General features: G+C 38.3%; 1 protein-coding gene across 11 annotated transcripts in view; it reads right to left on the reverse strand.

Moving 5' to 3' along the window:
• The window catches only part of SLO2 (slowpoke 2), a 388,893-nt gene that overhangs the window by 102,666 nt on the left and 268,988 nt on the right, over positions 1–17,239 (reverse strand). For all 11 annotated transcript variants that reach the window (XM_083135590.1, XM_083135592.1, XM_083135594.1 and 8 more), the window contains 4 exons: positions 9,435–9,633; positions 4,716–4,790; positions 3,544–3,627; positions 222–316 (listed from right to left, as the gene is read on the reverse strand). In XM_083135590.1, the coding sequence (XP_082991716.1) occupies positions 222–316; positions 3,544–3,627; positions 4,716–4,790; positions 9,435–9,633 (453 nt within the window). The remainder of the gene's footprint in view (positions 1–221; positions 317–3,543; positions 3,628–4,715; positions 4,791–9,434; positions 9,634–17,239) is intronic.

Genomic DNA, 17,239 nt, shown 5'->3' on the forward strand with positions numbered 1-17,239 from the left:
AAACACTATTACCACTGTTACTACAACTACTACTAATACTGCCACCACCACCACCACTACATCCACCACCAGCGGCGGCGATAACGGGGGGGGCAGATGCCCCCCTACATTTTTGCCACTTTTGGCCCACAAACTATCCTTGCCTCCACCACCTCCCAGGTTTGGCATCCAATCGCCGCTACTGACTACCATCACCACCACCACTACTACTAATTACCTACCTTGTAAATACTAGGCACAGTAGAGTGGCCGAGAGAATCATCAGCTGTTGCGAAAGTGCAGATTGTGATTTTTGCATTGCTCTGTGGAGGTCGTTCTGGAAAGAAGGAATTGATTTTCGTATTTTACTGACACTGTCTTCATAAGGTAAATATTAAAGCACAGCCTTTCATCAACTTAAACAACAACAAAATGTAAGGTTTCTAGTAAAAGGTACGTAACCTATACTCTTGCTGTGGTAGAGCTTAGGTGACTGACTATTGCTCTCTCCACGAAAATAGACCAGTCATGGTCGAAGCTTCCCCTTGCCTCCTCCACACCCCTGGCCCTCCAGGGTTGCCACTTCTTCTAAGCTGATCAGTCGACACTTCGCGCGTTGCATCTATGCGGTTGATTTCATCGGTTGAAATTGTTACTTATTGGTAACACTGTAAGTGGGCGGCGTGACCTTGACTAGACTGTGTTCATGGCTTTAGCTTTACATGTTTCGATGAACCTATGCATAGGTCTTGAATGAGGAAGTTTTCGGAATATTGATTGTTCGGCTAACTTAAAACAATGCTTTAAAGTATAGTTTTTATTTATTTGGTTTCCCGGATGTCTTGATATCCGAGAAAGATGATACCAGGTGGGAAAACATCGCCACTCTGGCATCATGCTGGTGTGAAGCTTTTTCGTTACAATTCGGATCAGATCGTTCAGGTAGAGGATTTTTTTCCACAGACAAAGTTGTAGTTCGATTTTTGTGGGCGAAAGGACAAAACCCTAATGAAATTCTCAGGGAAATGTTGGGCGTGCATGGGGAAGACTGTTCGGACCGTAGCAACATCTCCAGGTGGTGCACATTCTTTCAAGGAGGCCGTGTGAACCTTGTTGACTCGTCACGTTCCGGGCGACCAGTAACAGCTGCAACGAAACGGAATGTTAAAGCCATTGAGCAGGCAATTCTCAACGATCGGCGGATCCATCTCAGAACCTTGTCAGGGCGGTTCAACATTTCAGACTTCCATCCGTTTGGCCCAATGAAGAAATTCCTAGGTGGCCAACGCTTCAATTCCGATGAAGAAGTGCAATCGTTTGCGCGCAGATGGCTGTATTCTATAAACAGGGTATATGGAAACTAGTGCCACGATGGAAAATATGTGTTGAAAGACTTGGCTCCTATGTCGAAATGGAGCTAAAAGATGTGCTTTCAATGTGTATAATTTATGTTGTCTTACCTATTAAATTCTTTTTTTTAAAAAGTTGTGCGATACTTAATGATCCACCCTCGTACATGATATGTTATTACAAAATTTAATTTCTCGTAAAACAGGTAAAGAAACATCGAATTTTGCATAATTTTCAGGATAATTAGGCTCCACGAAAGTATCGCGCGGCATTTTTTTTGCAGAGTCCATAAAAGACCAAAATGCCTGAAAAGTATCGGCCGATATTTGTAAACAAATGCCAACCGATACTTTCAGATACCGATACATCGGCATAGGTATCGTATCTGTTCAGCCCTAATATTATATACACACACACACACACATACATTTATATATATATATATATATATATATATATATATATATATATATATATATATATATATATATATATATATATATATATATATATATATTAGTATGTAGACCTGAAGCTCACTTCGCTGAACAAATTTCAAGCACCACGCTGGGAGAAAGCATGACCATAAAATATTTATGGCTATGCACACGTATGGAGAACAGAAACACTTGTTTGAAAACCGTTAAAAGGAATAGATAGTAATTAAGAGAATATCAAAATCTCCGCAAGTGCGAAATCGTGTCATGGGCACACCACAACGCTAACGAAGCCTCATTAGTTTTTAACAATAACCATAGCAACAGAAACACACAGGGAAGAAAGGAGGGTGGGCGAAGAGGGAACGTAGGGTCAATGCTGGGCGGGAAACAAAGAGATCCTGTTGGAGGAAAGGCAGCCAACCAGACCAGCAGAACGCAAAGAACAAAAAAAATATGAATCAACGTCATACGCTTAAATTTCAGCAAACTGGTGCTGGATATTCCGCTTGCTAATTGCAGAAACAAACTCATGGTCTGAGGTGATTTTTTTTATGTTAGTGCAAATTAGACCACCGTCAAATTGTTAGCTCGAATAACAACCGTATCAAGTAGCATGAGGACTGTGTGCATTGGAGCATAAATTTTGTGTTTTTAGTTGCTTTTGGTGCTTCAAACAAGTCTTCGGTTACAGAGACTGAATCTGTTTCTGAACTGAAGTGTTGAAATCTGATATTTCCCCACACGACGGTATAATAATCCCGAGTATACTCTGACTAATATTGTAATACGATAACTAGATGGACAAGATTTTCCAATAAAAGTCTCACCCCCTTTCTCACACACACACACTCTCATCAGTGGCGAGCCAGGAAATTCGTAAGGAGCTTCTGTTAGTAGTCTGTGCTATATTTGACCATCACCTCTATAGGAAAGATGGAGTTGAAGGGTATTAACACGCCACTGTACACTCTTTTCAACTCCTCCTTCGTATCTCTATATTCTCCTCCAGGTCCTCTTATATTTGCAGAGGGAGAGAGTTGGAAAGTTAAGGGCACTGGTACAGTCAAGGGCAAAAGTTAGGCTGCATTTCACGAGCCTGACCGACAGGCAAACCGAAATACACAACGAATCTCCACATTGTATAATGAGTTAGGGAGTTCTGTTAATGGCGGTAATAAAAACGATAGTTTACTCTTTTCATATAAACAATATAATACCTTGCGAGGTAATGTTTGAGAATAGATGGTAAATGCATTTACAGTCGCCCGAAATAAAAGAAATGAGAAGTCCTGACATACGCTACCTTATAAGGTGTTGTGTGTATTGCCTAAGTCTACGGCGATGGCCGAAAAGCGAGTATTTCAGAATCTAGATGTCTATTTTTTATTGCTGATGACTGTACTTTATCAAAGTATTCATCTAGGGGTACTCTATAATCACCATCTACAGTAATGGTTACCCTTTCGTAATATGCAATGCGGCAGTTTGCTGTGCGATCCTGGTTGCCTAACTAAAGGGCGCTGGGAGGCTGCTTCAAATTCAGATCATTTTTACCAATAACTCTACATCCGAACTTCGACTCATATTATAATGGCCAAATTCCTTTATATCTCGAGGCATACACAAAACTGGATGCTAAAATAATATGTAAACCATAATTATTGCCTTCATAAAACATCAAACAATATACTGGCGTACAACAAGTCTGTGCCGGGATGAACAAGCAACATGTCTGGAAGTGTTAAAAGGTAAACAATTAGGAGCCGACACTTACGAACATATTCTCCAAGGAGTGTTTCGCGAGCCAACAGTTGAGGAACACCGGAATAAATAGATTTCGAAGAGGTGGCCAACATAGCTGAAAAGAGAAGAAAACAATGACAGTAATAATTATAAAAAATGTAAATTAAAAATTTAAAATCAATAATAAAAAATAAGCATTTCTTTAAACCATTTGCAGCGTAGCTGAGACATAACGTTTGTGTGGTAGAGTCAAGGACACTTCTGGGTTGTAACAATCACATTGATGTATAGTGTGATTGTTACAACCCAGAAGTGTCCTTGACTGTACAAAGGTATACCGTGCAGAGGCTAATCGAAAATAATCGAACAGAATGCCTTCTAATTACATATGCTTGCTACTAGTTGAATTGAGATGTATCCTACCGTGAAATGAATTAATCATGTGCCTATTTTTTTGTAAGAATGTCAAGGTTTCATTATTTCATTCACACCTAACGGATCGCTTCTGAGTCCTCCTGAGCAAACATTAAAGTAATTATAACCAGCAAGTCAACCTTGAGGCTCTTGATTACCAACGAGGCATGATTATGCATTGATGGTATTTCCAATAACTGAATTTCGATTTCAGCTTTTACTTGTGGGAAACCATTAAAATAATCGGCCATTCCACAGAAAGTTAGCCTAGATTGGCCGACAGTTAACACTGTATAAAACACAATTATAAATACAGCATGATAAAAAGTAATCAAGCATATCACATGTAGTACTAGCGGTCAGCAGTGTGGAATATGTTTTTACCAATTTCACTTTGAAGTGGAAACGAACAGACACATCTTAAAAACACTGTTAAGTTGGTCGGAACATCTAGGGCTTACTTTCTGTGCAATGGATGTAATACATACAGTCACTTTTATGATTTTGCTGTCCCTACATACGCAGAGCCCATTCTAAGAGGATTTCACACAAACAAAGCGTCACACATGCTTCTCTCATATATTACATTACATTTCCCTTCCTATTAGACTCAAGATTGATCTATTCTGAGTTGAAAAATTGACGAGGGTTTAGAGGCCTTCAGAGCCATATATGTATTACACTGTGGTAAAAACTAAGTATAGTCCAAAAGTAAAATTCCCGGAGCTATGCTGTTTGCCAAAAAATGACTACTTTTCGAATTACCCTCGTATAAATTCTTAAACTTACCGTAAATGTAAAAGGAATGGTATTCACAAGTTCCAGTATGAAGTGGAAGGAAAGCAGCTGCTGCCATATATTTCCCTGCAAAAGAAAATAATTACTGTATAAAAAATAATACCGAAACCATGCCGTGTAGAGCTGCCTTGAGCAAGCTTGTCTGTGGACAAGCGGAACAAATATACCACGTAATTTACTTATTTTTTAAATGTACATAAATACGAAAAAAATACGATAAGATAGTACATAGCGAAGAAATAATAAGTTTGATTTCGTGTAAACATTAGCACGACTAATATTTAAATTGGAAATACGTTCAATGAGATATAATTGTGGCAGTTCCAGTATCATCAACAGGCGACATTGCCACACTAGACACAAACACGTTACATTGATGGATTAGTTATTATTTGAGCGGTTCGGGAGTTAAACTTGATAACCCACAAAAATATGAAACCGAGAAAAATGCAAGTGAAAGTTCGTCCATTGCATTGAGGCTTATGTGTTACCCAGATATTCCCGTTTGTTTCTGGCTCTCAGCGGCTACTGAAGGAACTTCATTCACTATTCTACAGCAACTTTACACGGTGCAGCAACTGAATTCAATGTTAACTCAATTTTGAACGGAGTGTGGCTTATCAAGTTTTACTCCCGAGCCGCTCATTTATCATAGATCACTTGTTATACCAAATAAAAAAAAATCGAATAAAATGAAGTGGTATGAAAAATAATAAACGAAATAAAATATGAAAAGTTTAAAAGAAAAAAAACTAGTGTGGCTCTTATTCTCAAGCAATAAATTTGTTAGGGATGAACCGAAAATCCTACAAAAGAGCGTAACGATTGATAAATGCTGCTGTAGCGTTCCAAACAGTGATTCCTGTTATTTTAAAATGATACAAGGATGACAAATTTTTCATTATAAAATTGTAGAAAAAGGTAATTTTCTGTGTAAAATGATGGCCCAAGGGGAGAGGAGTTCTGACTCCCATAACCTGCCCCACGCCCTTCGGTGCGTCCATGCCTTGCCGATACACTCGCCTCAACTTCTTCACAGCTAGCGGTAGCGCCAGGATTAACCATCTAGGGGTGCTGAGAGGGTGCAAAATGAAATTTAGGGGCGCGATGTTGAAAATAAGGGACAAATTAAACATGCATATATGCTTTAGCCACTATATCAAATACCAATCAAGATTTAGTATAGGCTTCTATGAGAATATGCCAATGACTTGATGAATTTTTGCTTGCTTGCTTGGACCACAACGTTCTTCAGATTAGTATCAATAGTTTGCCTGTAGTATAGCGCTACAATAATAGTGGTCTCACTTCAATACTCAATATTATACGCTCATGACGACATGATTTTCGTAAGTCATAACGTAAATTACACTGCAACATACAAAAAAGTAATTTGGTTGAATTAACAAAACACATTCGGTTAAGCTATTTGGTAACTGTAAACAATAAACAGTACTATTCACTAATGTTGGTAATTTTGAACAATTTCTTTGGTAACTATAAGCACACGTGCTCGATTACTAAAGAGCATTTAGTACAGGTGAATTTGTTGCTTCTTTAAACAAGTGTTTGGTTCCTAGAAAGCTATTTTTGGTAATTCCAAACTTTTTCCTCTGAAGAATTTACAGTATTTTCGGTTGAAAATTGGTTTTGAAAACGAGTGCTGAAAGGGGGTGCGCGCTACTGGCGCCGCCCCTGTTCACAGCAGAAGCGCTCTCCACACTAAGAATTCTACGAACGGTGCTTATTTTAACTGCTTTTGCATATTCACCATCATCTCTCATCAGAACGTAAAGCTCTTCCATACCGAAAACCTCGTTCAAGAACGAGAAACGCAATCGCAAGTAAACAACCTACGACGCGTATTGTATTTTGAGCCACACAGTACCAGTAAGTGGAGAAAGTCATAACATGCAGAGACCCTTTCAACAGCGTTGCGGTGAGGCTTGGCAACGGCTGGTTTGACGACGTGGTTGGTTTTCACTGACCTACTGTCGTCTACTCTTTTGGCGGGAAGCCACTACAGTTATGCCTTTTGACCTATAATTTGACATTCTACGCATCTGACAAAGTATTAAACACAGCTCCAACTGGAACTTTATCTGTACAGAGTAAACGGAAGATACTGTTCCTAAAAATACAAAATGCTTGCTTTTTATCAAGGACCTTTCATTATTATTTTGCCTCAGACACTTTTTATTTCCAGGTAATTCCCAGGGAACGAACAGGAGAGGTAAACATCGGATCATTTTACGTCTGGGAAAAGAGTATGCAACGCTGCTGCTACGCGCGATGATGCCGGCATTCACTCACGGGGAAAACCTCTCAAATTACAACGGAATGTGATTGGTCTTCAATTCTTCTCCTCTTCCAACCCTTCCTTGTTTCCAGGAACGTACATTTCCAGGAAAATCTTCAGAAGGACGTATAAAGGAAACCCTTCATTTTTCAATTTTGACGTGCGAGGCTTTTTTAATCAGTTTTTGTGCAGGGTAACGTTGGGACGAAGGGGGAAAAATACATAAACAATTCAAAAAATAGGATTTTAAATACCACAATGAGGAAATTGGAAAACAAGTCAAAATCAATGTCGCTTTCAAGACCTAACAGTCAAGTTACGGACCAGTGACACATCACTTACGTACAAATGCAATTAGGTGTGCTGAAACAATTGAAGATTGGAGAGCGTAGCAAAATTTCTCTGTGATGATAACTAATATTGCAACAAGGATTAATCCTGGTTCCATTGATTCATATCTATTCAAAAGCGTTCATTACAAATCTATGAAAGATCTCAAAGATAATTAAAATGAAAGAGCATACTGAACGAATTGAAAAGAGGATTCTGTATCGAGAGAAAGAAGATGATAATATTGCATCAAAAGATAATATAGAATCAAAAGTGAAGAGGAAACTACATCAAGAAAAAAAGATACTGCATCGAGAGAAAGAAGAGTATAATGTATAAAAAAGAAGATACTTCATTGAGAAATGAAGGAAATACCGAATTAAGAGAATGAGGACACTTTATGAAGAAAAATACAGGATAATGTATCACGAAAGAAGAGAATACTGCATCAAGAAAAAAAGACTATACAGTATGAGGATACTGGCTAAGGAAAAATGTGATACTGTATCAAGAAATCAGAATACTACATCAAGAAGATGTAATTACAGAAAGAGAAAAACTATGATTTTGCAGCAAGAAAAAAGAGGATACTACATCAAGTTACAAAAAAAAGGGATACTAAATGAAGGAAGAAGCCATTCTAAGATGGAAAAAGGCAAAAGGTTCTTCAGAATGAGATTGGTCGAATTTCGTACTCAGGCTCTCCACATATCGTATACATGCATTGCGCTGGTTACATTTGAAAAGTGTAAAAATGGCGCTATTAAAGAACAGAATTTTAAGTGGCGCTAAACAGTAAAAAAAATGCACGTATCTGAACCTAACATCTGTGGAACTGTTGATTAATGAAGTACTGAATATATAATCGATGAAAATGTCCGGTGGGAATGCTGCATAAATTGCTTATGAATAATTAATAATGACATTTGAATTTACGTAATTTCTGAATTGTGTGTCTGTGCTAATGTCTCGCATAGGGTGGTAACCATATTTCTTTCGAATGTTCCATTTTTCTGGACATTTCACTGGACGTTATTGATCGCTTCGCATTCTTGACAGCAGAGAGCATAACATTTTTTTAAAATGCAAGAGTTATTATTTACTTGCTTTTTGAATGTATTATTTTTTATTCTGTTATTCTATCCATTTTCTCAAAGGTCCAAAGGAAAGCTTATTCATTATTTGAGCTGTGTAGTTAGTTTACAAAATATAAACTGAAAACTGTGTATACGAGCAATCTGGAATCCTGCAATTTTGTACCAATGTGCTAACTGCTGAGTTACCAGGGTAGGCACTGACAATCACACTTCTGAGTTACCAATGACAAGCAGCAATAGCAGGGGACATCCGTCTTGATTTAATTGCAACCTATAGCTTTTCCCCGGAAACAACGATTGATTGATTTGGTGTTTTGAGTCCACTTTATGAACAGTAAGGCTAATCGGGACTGCACCTACAGTTTAAAGTGGGATCCGACCCACTATGTGTCTCCACCGGGTATCGGACTCGGGCCCCGGAAATAATGACACGTGTACTCTTTCAGGGCAAGGATTGAACTGGAACTCAGTTCCATTTCAGGGCAAGGATTGAACTGGAACTCAGTTCCATTTCAGGGCAAGGATTGCACTGGAACTCAATCCCCGAGAGAAAACGAGCTGGAACGCACGATTCTCTCCGGTGAAAAACGAGCTGGAACGCACGTTCTTTTCCGGGAAAGATTGGACTGGAACGTTGTCTACTCAATGAGAAACTTGAACCGGAAATACGTAGTTCCGCTATTACGCCCATCAGTGATCGCATGTTTTTGGTATGGTTCGAGGAGCTTCGCTTCTACCCGATTCACAGACTCCACGAATCGTAAACAAGTATACTCTGTCCCGGTAGTCTGTGAAGCAAGCGAACGAGTCCTCTGCGGTCGAGAACTCGTGTGTGTGTGTGGGGGCGGGGACGAGACTGCAGCTACCAACCGTTTGCAGCAGCGCTCACCACTTTTCTCCGCTTACTGGTTTTCTCCCCTTTTCTACCGTTATGCGCGGCGTTGCCCCACAGACTCCTGGCACAGACGGTAGATGAGAACAAACCTTGTATCCGAGATAGGCGAGTAGCAACGCTTCCGCGAGGCTGATCATGGCGAGTATGACCTGGATCGTCCAGAGCTCCAGGGGGCGGTTCACCCACAAGATGGCGTCCCAGTTGATGATGGGGCGCTCCTGGAACTCCTCCTCCGTCAAACTCGCTGCGGTCATGATGGCTGACTTGTTTCCCACGTGGCATCCGTAACTGGAAAGAAGGGAAAATATTAGTAATAAAAGTCTGTAAATATATTAAATTGCAAACGCATGGCCATGGGCGTCGGGGGGGTTAGGCCATTGATAAAAGTTGAATAGTAGAAATATCAGTACGTACCAAATTAAATTATGTTGAAATTACAAAGTAGTAGTAGAATTGGTGATAGGATGAGCACCACTTACAAGTGTAGAAAGGAAGAGCCCCCCCCAAGCAGAATTGTTTACACTTAAAACTAACTCAACATGCCCATATGAGCTTTTTGCTCAAGTGTGGAACCCCCTCGAATCCAAGATTTTTGTAAAAATGCCCTCATGGACTCCATGAGAAAGGAAGAGCTCTTCTCCAGCAGAATTGCTTACACTTAAACCTAGCTCAACATGCCTATATGAGCTTTTTGCTCTAGTGTGGAACCCTCTCTAATTGCTCAGAAAGAAAGAGCCTCTTGCCCATACTTACAAAAGTTGCATCAGCCAGATTTTTGTCCATAAACTTGTCAAAATTGGCCACACTTAAAACTATGCCAAGACACACACACATACACACCTAATTTAAGTTTAATTGGACCCCAGCCTCAATCCAATATTAAAACAATGCAATATGCAGAGACCCTCTAGAATTGCTCCGTGACTCTTTCATTTCTTACATCATAAACATATGATTTCTCTCCTATGAGAATAACACTACATATGGTGTCATCAGGTAAAGCCTCATGAAATTCACAGATAATTTTAATGTTTGTCCTGTCATTCACCACAACTTGTTTTCTTTTTGAAGCATTGATTACAAACATGGGTCTCTGTGCTTTGAATTCATCTGGTGTGTAGTACATGTCAGTATTGCCAATTGTAGAAAACAGTAAACAAAATTTGCTTGTTTTAGAAATATTCCAAAAATATATAAGCAACAACAACAGGGGCCATCTATGAGCAAATGTCTGAACTCGGTGAACACTTGGGAACAAGCCAACTTTTTTCAATACTACATCATTTTCAACTCTTTCTGTTAGTAATAGGGAATGGTAGTAAGCATTAGACAAAGTACTTTGGAGCCGAATAAGCCTTTCTTAAGACGTCGTATATTGCTAAAATATCTTTAATTCACATATTTCTCATACCGCCGTATCTTGTTCTATTAGGCCTCTTCAAGAAAATTGCCAATTAGTGAAAATTAATTGAGCACAACAGCAAAAGAGGATCCTAATAGGGCAAGCATACAATGATATGGGGATATGCGAATTGTTGGTTTCTTCGATTCAGATAAATGGATCGAATTGAAACTGGGATATTTTGCATTTTTTTATACAAAATCTGATATTTGTTGTAATCCACTCTTATTTAGGGTCGGGCCTATACCTGTCACAGCTTGTTATACAAAAATCAATACACATGGCATTAGGTCAGTGCCTTCTGGGACATGCATGTTTGTGCTAGGTCAGTGCCTCTGAAGGCCGCTGAGGAGAAAAGAGGGGAAAAGGGTTTGTGAAATTTTTTGCATGGAGCTATCAGCATCGGTTCAATACATTAGTTCCTCAAATTCCCGTTGGAGCTGTGAGCATCGGGTCAATATATTAATTCCTCAAATTCTCGCATGGAGTTATGAGCATCGGATCGCTGTGAGCATCGGATCAATATATTGCCTTCAGCAATTGCCTTGATGGATTAGTTCCTGCGAGCCCCGGGGCATGGCGTGCAGTGTTGATTGCATGTACACCCAGCAGAGAAACGGGAGGTACGCACAGGAAAAAATACTCCAGCTATGCAGTTTTTTTTTGTCTGTACTGAACCCAACTGATTAAGCATAGAGATTAGATTTAAAACCCAGGAAATTTTATATAAATACCAAAGCGAGAAATATTAACACACATACACACATACACACATACACACACACACAAAGCACAGTGCTGAACCCAACTGATATTTTTATTCAGTATAAAGTTTTGAATTGAAGCCCAGGAAATATATATAATAAACAATAGGAAAAAATGCCAAGTCAAAAATATTGCAATCAGTGTAATAAGAATATATTTAGCTCTAATTGGGCTAGACACCAAAAGATTTGTAACCCAGACAAATACAGAACTCCCACGAAAATTTGCCCCAAATGCAATAGAAAATACAGCATGCAATACTTCAAATATACACATAAAGATACCTGCTCTGCACAGTCATCAACATTGCCCCCACAACCATCTACATCTGGTCTGAAAAGAAAGCACGAAGCACCTCTTAATGCCAGAGCAGCAAAGCAGCCACGCTATGAACCTATCCATAGCAGTTTTAATGGTCAACTTAGGGATTACCCGTTTGTATCAGAGCCAAGATGTGGTATTGAGAATTTTTTGAATAGTATAAATCCTAATCTGCAGGCAATTCTAAATGAACAAAATGGCTCTTATAAGCTCTCCCTCAAATTGTATACTCAATATAAGAAGCCAAACGGCACTAAATTTACACAGCCCCACATAACAGAAACTGTACCGGTATATTCAAATGCAAATTCAGACACAATAATAAACAGTTTAATAGATCAATTGAATATCAAACACTCTGAATTTGCTGGAAAAGAGTCTGGATGGAGCCTATGCGGCTCTCCACACAGGCTCTATGTTCATATTTCTGAATTCAGCCCATTGCAAGGTTCTACATATTTGCCATTACCTATCAATATTAAAAACAAAACAGCCGTGGTTAATATAAAAAATACCGACCAGAAATGCTTTTTGTGGTGTATATTAGCTGCTTTGTTTCCAGTTTCAAGGAATCCTCAGAGAATAAATTATTACAAACAACATGAACATGATTTTGACGAAGCAATGGAGGGCTTAGAATATCCAATGTCTGTTCGGAATATTGATAAATTTGAAAAAAGGGCCAGGGATATGAACGGCAAACAATTATCTATTAATGTTTATATTTGCTCCACTAACCGTGGCAATTGCTTGATAGAACCTCTCAGAATCAGTGCATTTGACGATGATTCTGCTGTTCCTATTAATTTGCTCTTAATTGAAGGGGATGACAAATATCATTATACTCTGATACACAGTCTTGAAGCTTTAGTGAGAACACAACTAGACAAATCCAATAGAATATTCAAGTTGTGCAGAAGATGTTTAACTGTATTTGATGGCAGGAAAATGGTAAATGGGGTTCGTGAAGAGAGTGCAGAAATTGCAAAGAACAAATTAATTGAGCATCGGAAATACTGTGGCAACCATAAACCTGTTCATATGGTGATGCCTAATCCAAGTGAAAATTGCAAATTCAAAAAGTTTGAAGCCTTGTTGGAACACCCAGCATATATTGTCTGTGATTTTGAATCAAACCTCAAATCTATTGCATTCTGCAATCCAGATCCTGAAGAATCTTCTATTACACCATACCAGCTACATGAACCTTCCAGCTTTTGTTATGTGGTTGTACAGGATGGTGTTGCTAGTAAAGAATATTCATACTTGGGGCCAGATGCCATCAAAATATTTGCACATAGAATAGAAAATGAGTGCCGTGACATAGCATCTAACATCTTATTAAAATCAAAACGCATGTTGCCTTTAACAGAGGATCAGATTGAAGATTTCAACAATGCAGAAAAATGCCCACTATGTGATTCTGAATTTTCAGATACAAATAACAAGGTGAAACATCATTCTCATACAGATAGTCGATATAAACAGGCCCTGTGTAATAGCTGTAATCTTAAGATCCAGAGACCAACATTTATCCCCATATTTTGCCATGGAGCATCCAATTATGATTTCCATCATCTGATCAGATATGAGGGGTTTGAGAAGCAGAATTTAAATATTTTAGCTGAAAATGATGAGAAATATATATCTATTAGCAAAACAATTAAAGTTAATGGATTTCCTATTCACATGAGATTTCTTGATTCTTACAGATTTTTATCTGCTAGCCTGGATACACTGGCCACTCAATTATCTGATGATCAATTCAAAATCACACGTGCATTGTTTCCAAATCAGGATCTGAAATTAATTAGGCGGAAGGGGGTATATCCTTATGACTATGTCACAGATTTTTCTAAATTTGATGAGTGTTCTCTGCCACCACAAGAAGAGTTTTACAGCAAAATCAGAGGATCTGGAATCACAGATGAAGATTATCACCGTGCCCAATTGATGTTTAACAATTTAAAATGCCGGACATTTGGTGATTATCACATGGCTTATTTGAAACTTGATGTGACCATCTTTGCAGATATAATGCAGGCATTCAGAAAATCTTGCATGCAAAATTATGGACTGGACCCAGTGTTTTTTTTCAGTGCCCCGGGCCTAGCATGGGATGCAATGTTTTTAAACACTAAAATGCAATTGGATCTGATCCAAGATCAAGATATGTATCTGTTTATGGAGCAACATATAAGAGGAGGCATGGTGCAATGTTCTCAGAGATATGCCAGAGCAAATAACAAATATATTTCTGGTTATGATCCAGAATTGCCACCAAATTATATATTGTATGTGGATGCCAACAGCCTCTATGGTCACGCAATGATGCAAAAACTGCCATATGCAGGGCTTGAATGGGTTGAAGATTTCAATATTGAAGATCTTCAGGATTTTGATGACCGTGAGTGTGGCCTATTCTTAGAGGTTGATCTGACAATTCCAGATGATTTGCACAATAAATTTTCTGATCTGCCCCCAATTCCCGAGGTTCAGTGCTCACCTGGCTCTAAACAGAAGAAGCTCATGATGACACTGGAGCCAAAACAGGGTTGTGTCATATATTACAAGAACCTCCAGTTCCTGATGAAACATGGTGTTCAAGTAACCAAAGTTGGCAAAGTTTTGAGGTTCAGGCACTCAAGATGGTTGAAACCATACATTGATACAAACACGGAGCTTCGAACATCTGCAAAGAGCGAATTTGATAAGACCTTGTTTAAATTGATGGTAAATTCTGTATATGGCAAAACAATTGAAAATGTCAGAAAACATACCGATGTTAAATTAATTACTGACCCCAGCCGGAGCAAAAAATTGGTTGCAAAGCCTAATTTCAATTACAGAAGAATTTATGATGAGCATATGGCACTTTTCAACATGAAAAAAACAAGGATTAAGTTTGATAAACCTATTTATGTAGGGGCTGCAATATTGGAATTGTCCAAATTACATATGATAACATTGTATTATGATGTGCTGAAACCTTTTTATGGTGATAATGTAAAATTGATGTACATGGACACGGATAGTTTTATTCTTGATATTAAAACAGAAGATGTTTATCAAGATATGGTACAGCCTGAATTGTTTCAATACTTTGATACCAGTGAACATAAAGAGATTCAACAACACCACAACAAGAAAGTGCCCGGCAAGTTAAAAGATGAGACACTTGGTGATGTTATTGTGGAATTTGCTGGGTTAAGTGCCAAGATGTACAGTTTTAAAACATGTGATGCTGTTGTCAAAAAAGCCAAGGGCATTGGCAGAGTGACTGTTGAAAAAGAGCTCCAATTTGAAGATTATAAAAATTGCCTCAAATCCCAGAGTTCAATCAAAACATCAGAATCCAGAATTCAGAGTGTGGATCACTTATTGACTTCAAATGTTGTAAGAAAAGTGGCTCTGGACCCACATGACGATAAGAGATGCATTTTGTCATGTGGCATACATACTTTACCATGGGGGCATTGTGATTTGAAAAATGGCAATCAATGCACAAGCACAGAGCATGATTTGAAATAAATAAACATGCCTATGAACTTATTTGGGTTCAAAAAACAGGCTATTATGGACCTGCCAACCCCACAACCCTCTCCTGATATCCTGTCTAAACTGAGTGCTTTGTTAATTATTCATCTGAACAGCATACTTACAGATGTTGATGATGAGACAGGCAAAATATTGTACATATTTAACAATAATTTAAATCATTACCAATTACCTGTGGGTGGGCAATTGCAATTTATTACAACCCCTGAGGGCGATGTCAAAATTTCAGTAGGGAGAAATATTTACAGAATTAAGCACTCAAACATGATTTCTGGCACTGTTTATACTGTTTCTGCTGGTGACTGCTTATATATCGAAGTCCCTGGATCTTATGACAAGCTTATACCCTTTTTTATAGAATTAAGAATCAGGTATTCAATAATAAATAACTACTAAACAAAATGCCTAATGATATATTTGGCCACACAAGACATGAAGATCACAGTGATGAGATTCTGATGCTTGATGTCAGAGTCAAGAAATTAAGAAGTGATTTACAAGCTTTACAAACAACACTCAATGCCAGCCTTCAATTAGAAATTACAAATTTGCAATCACAATGCATGGACCCTCTTCTTAAAATTGATTCTGAACTCAAATTGTTGCTTCAGAAATATACTGATCTGGCCACATTGGATAATTTTCAAAGTTTAGAAGAAGCTGTAGCAGCTCTTCAAGCCAAATTTAAGACCCAGGCTAACAACTCTGAGCAATTGAAACAGCAATTGGAAGAGCAGATAAATAATGTCCAGGCACAGCTCCAAACAATTGTCAAAAGCATAAAATCACAAGAAGATTTTGATCTAGTGATTTCCACTCTAAAAGAACAGATTCAGTCACTCCAAATACCTAATCTGGACCCTCTGAACAATGCCATAGCCGAGGTTAAAGAAAAAATTGAGACACTTGAAAATTTTATGAACAATTTGCCATCTTCTGATGCTTTGAATGCAATAACTCGGAGTGTTGCAAATATTAAGCTGCAACTTGAAACATATGAAGATTTTGGAAAAATTCAAAGTTCCATAACCCATCTTGAAGGTACAATAGCAGCAGTGCAAAGTGATTTGACAAATGTACTAGAATCCAGATTGCCCGGGATTGTAGATACACTTGTCAGTGTCCAGCAACAAATCACAAAGCTTGAAAACCTCAACACTGAATCTGAACTGTCTCATTTTCATCACTTGATAGATGATATCCAAACAAAACTTGAAATTTTACAACAATCCACACCCTCTCAGGCAGATATAGCCCTGCTCCAAAATGCTATGCAAAATGTGGCTGATGCTTCTGAATTAAACAATGTAAAATTGGCACTTGAATTTTTGCAAAATACAGTATCAAATCTGCCTACATCACAGGAACTTAAAAATATTAAGAGAGCAGTTAATAGGATATTGAAATCAGAAGATATCAAGAATATCCAAGCAGAGATCAAACAACTCACTCAGACAGTGGCCACTCTTCCAACAAATCAACATATTAATGAATTGCATGCCCTGTTTGAGGATATCAGAAGACAGGTCCATGATCTTACAGCTCAAAATTCAAAATTGGCAGTTGTTGAAAATTTGCAACAAATTGTAGCTAATATCAAGCAACAGCTAGGGACCATGGAATCTAATCAAGCAAATGCTCTGTCTGTTTTTGCCACCCAGCTTCAAGAAATTGTGCAACAATACAAAAAACTTGCTGTTGACATAAGAATCAAGCCTGGGCACGATGAGATTGTTAGGACCATCAATGAGCATCTTGAATCTGTAACAAGCAGATTGCTCACAGCAGAAAAAGAAATAACAGGCATAATCGAGAATCCTAAACATTCAGTAATTCTTGAATTGTACA

This window comes from Lepisma saccharinum, chromosome 14 (assembly GCF_977018435.1).
Source record: "Lepisma saccharinum chromosome 14, izLepSacc3.1, whole genome shotgun sequence".
Lineage (NCBI taxonomy): Eukaryota > Metazoa > Arthropoda > Insecta > Zygentoma > Lepismatidae > Lepisma > Lepisma saccharinum.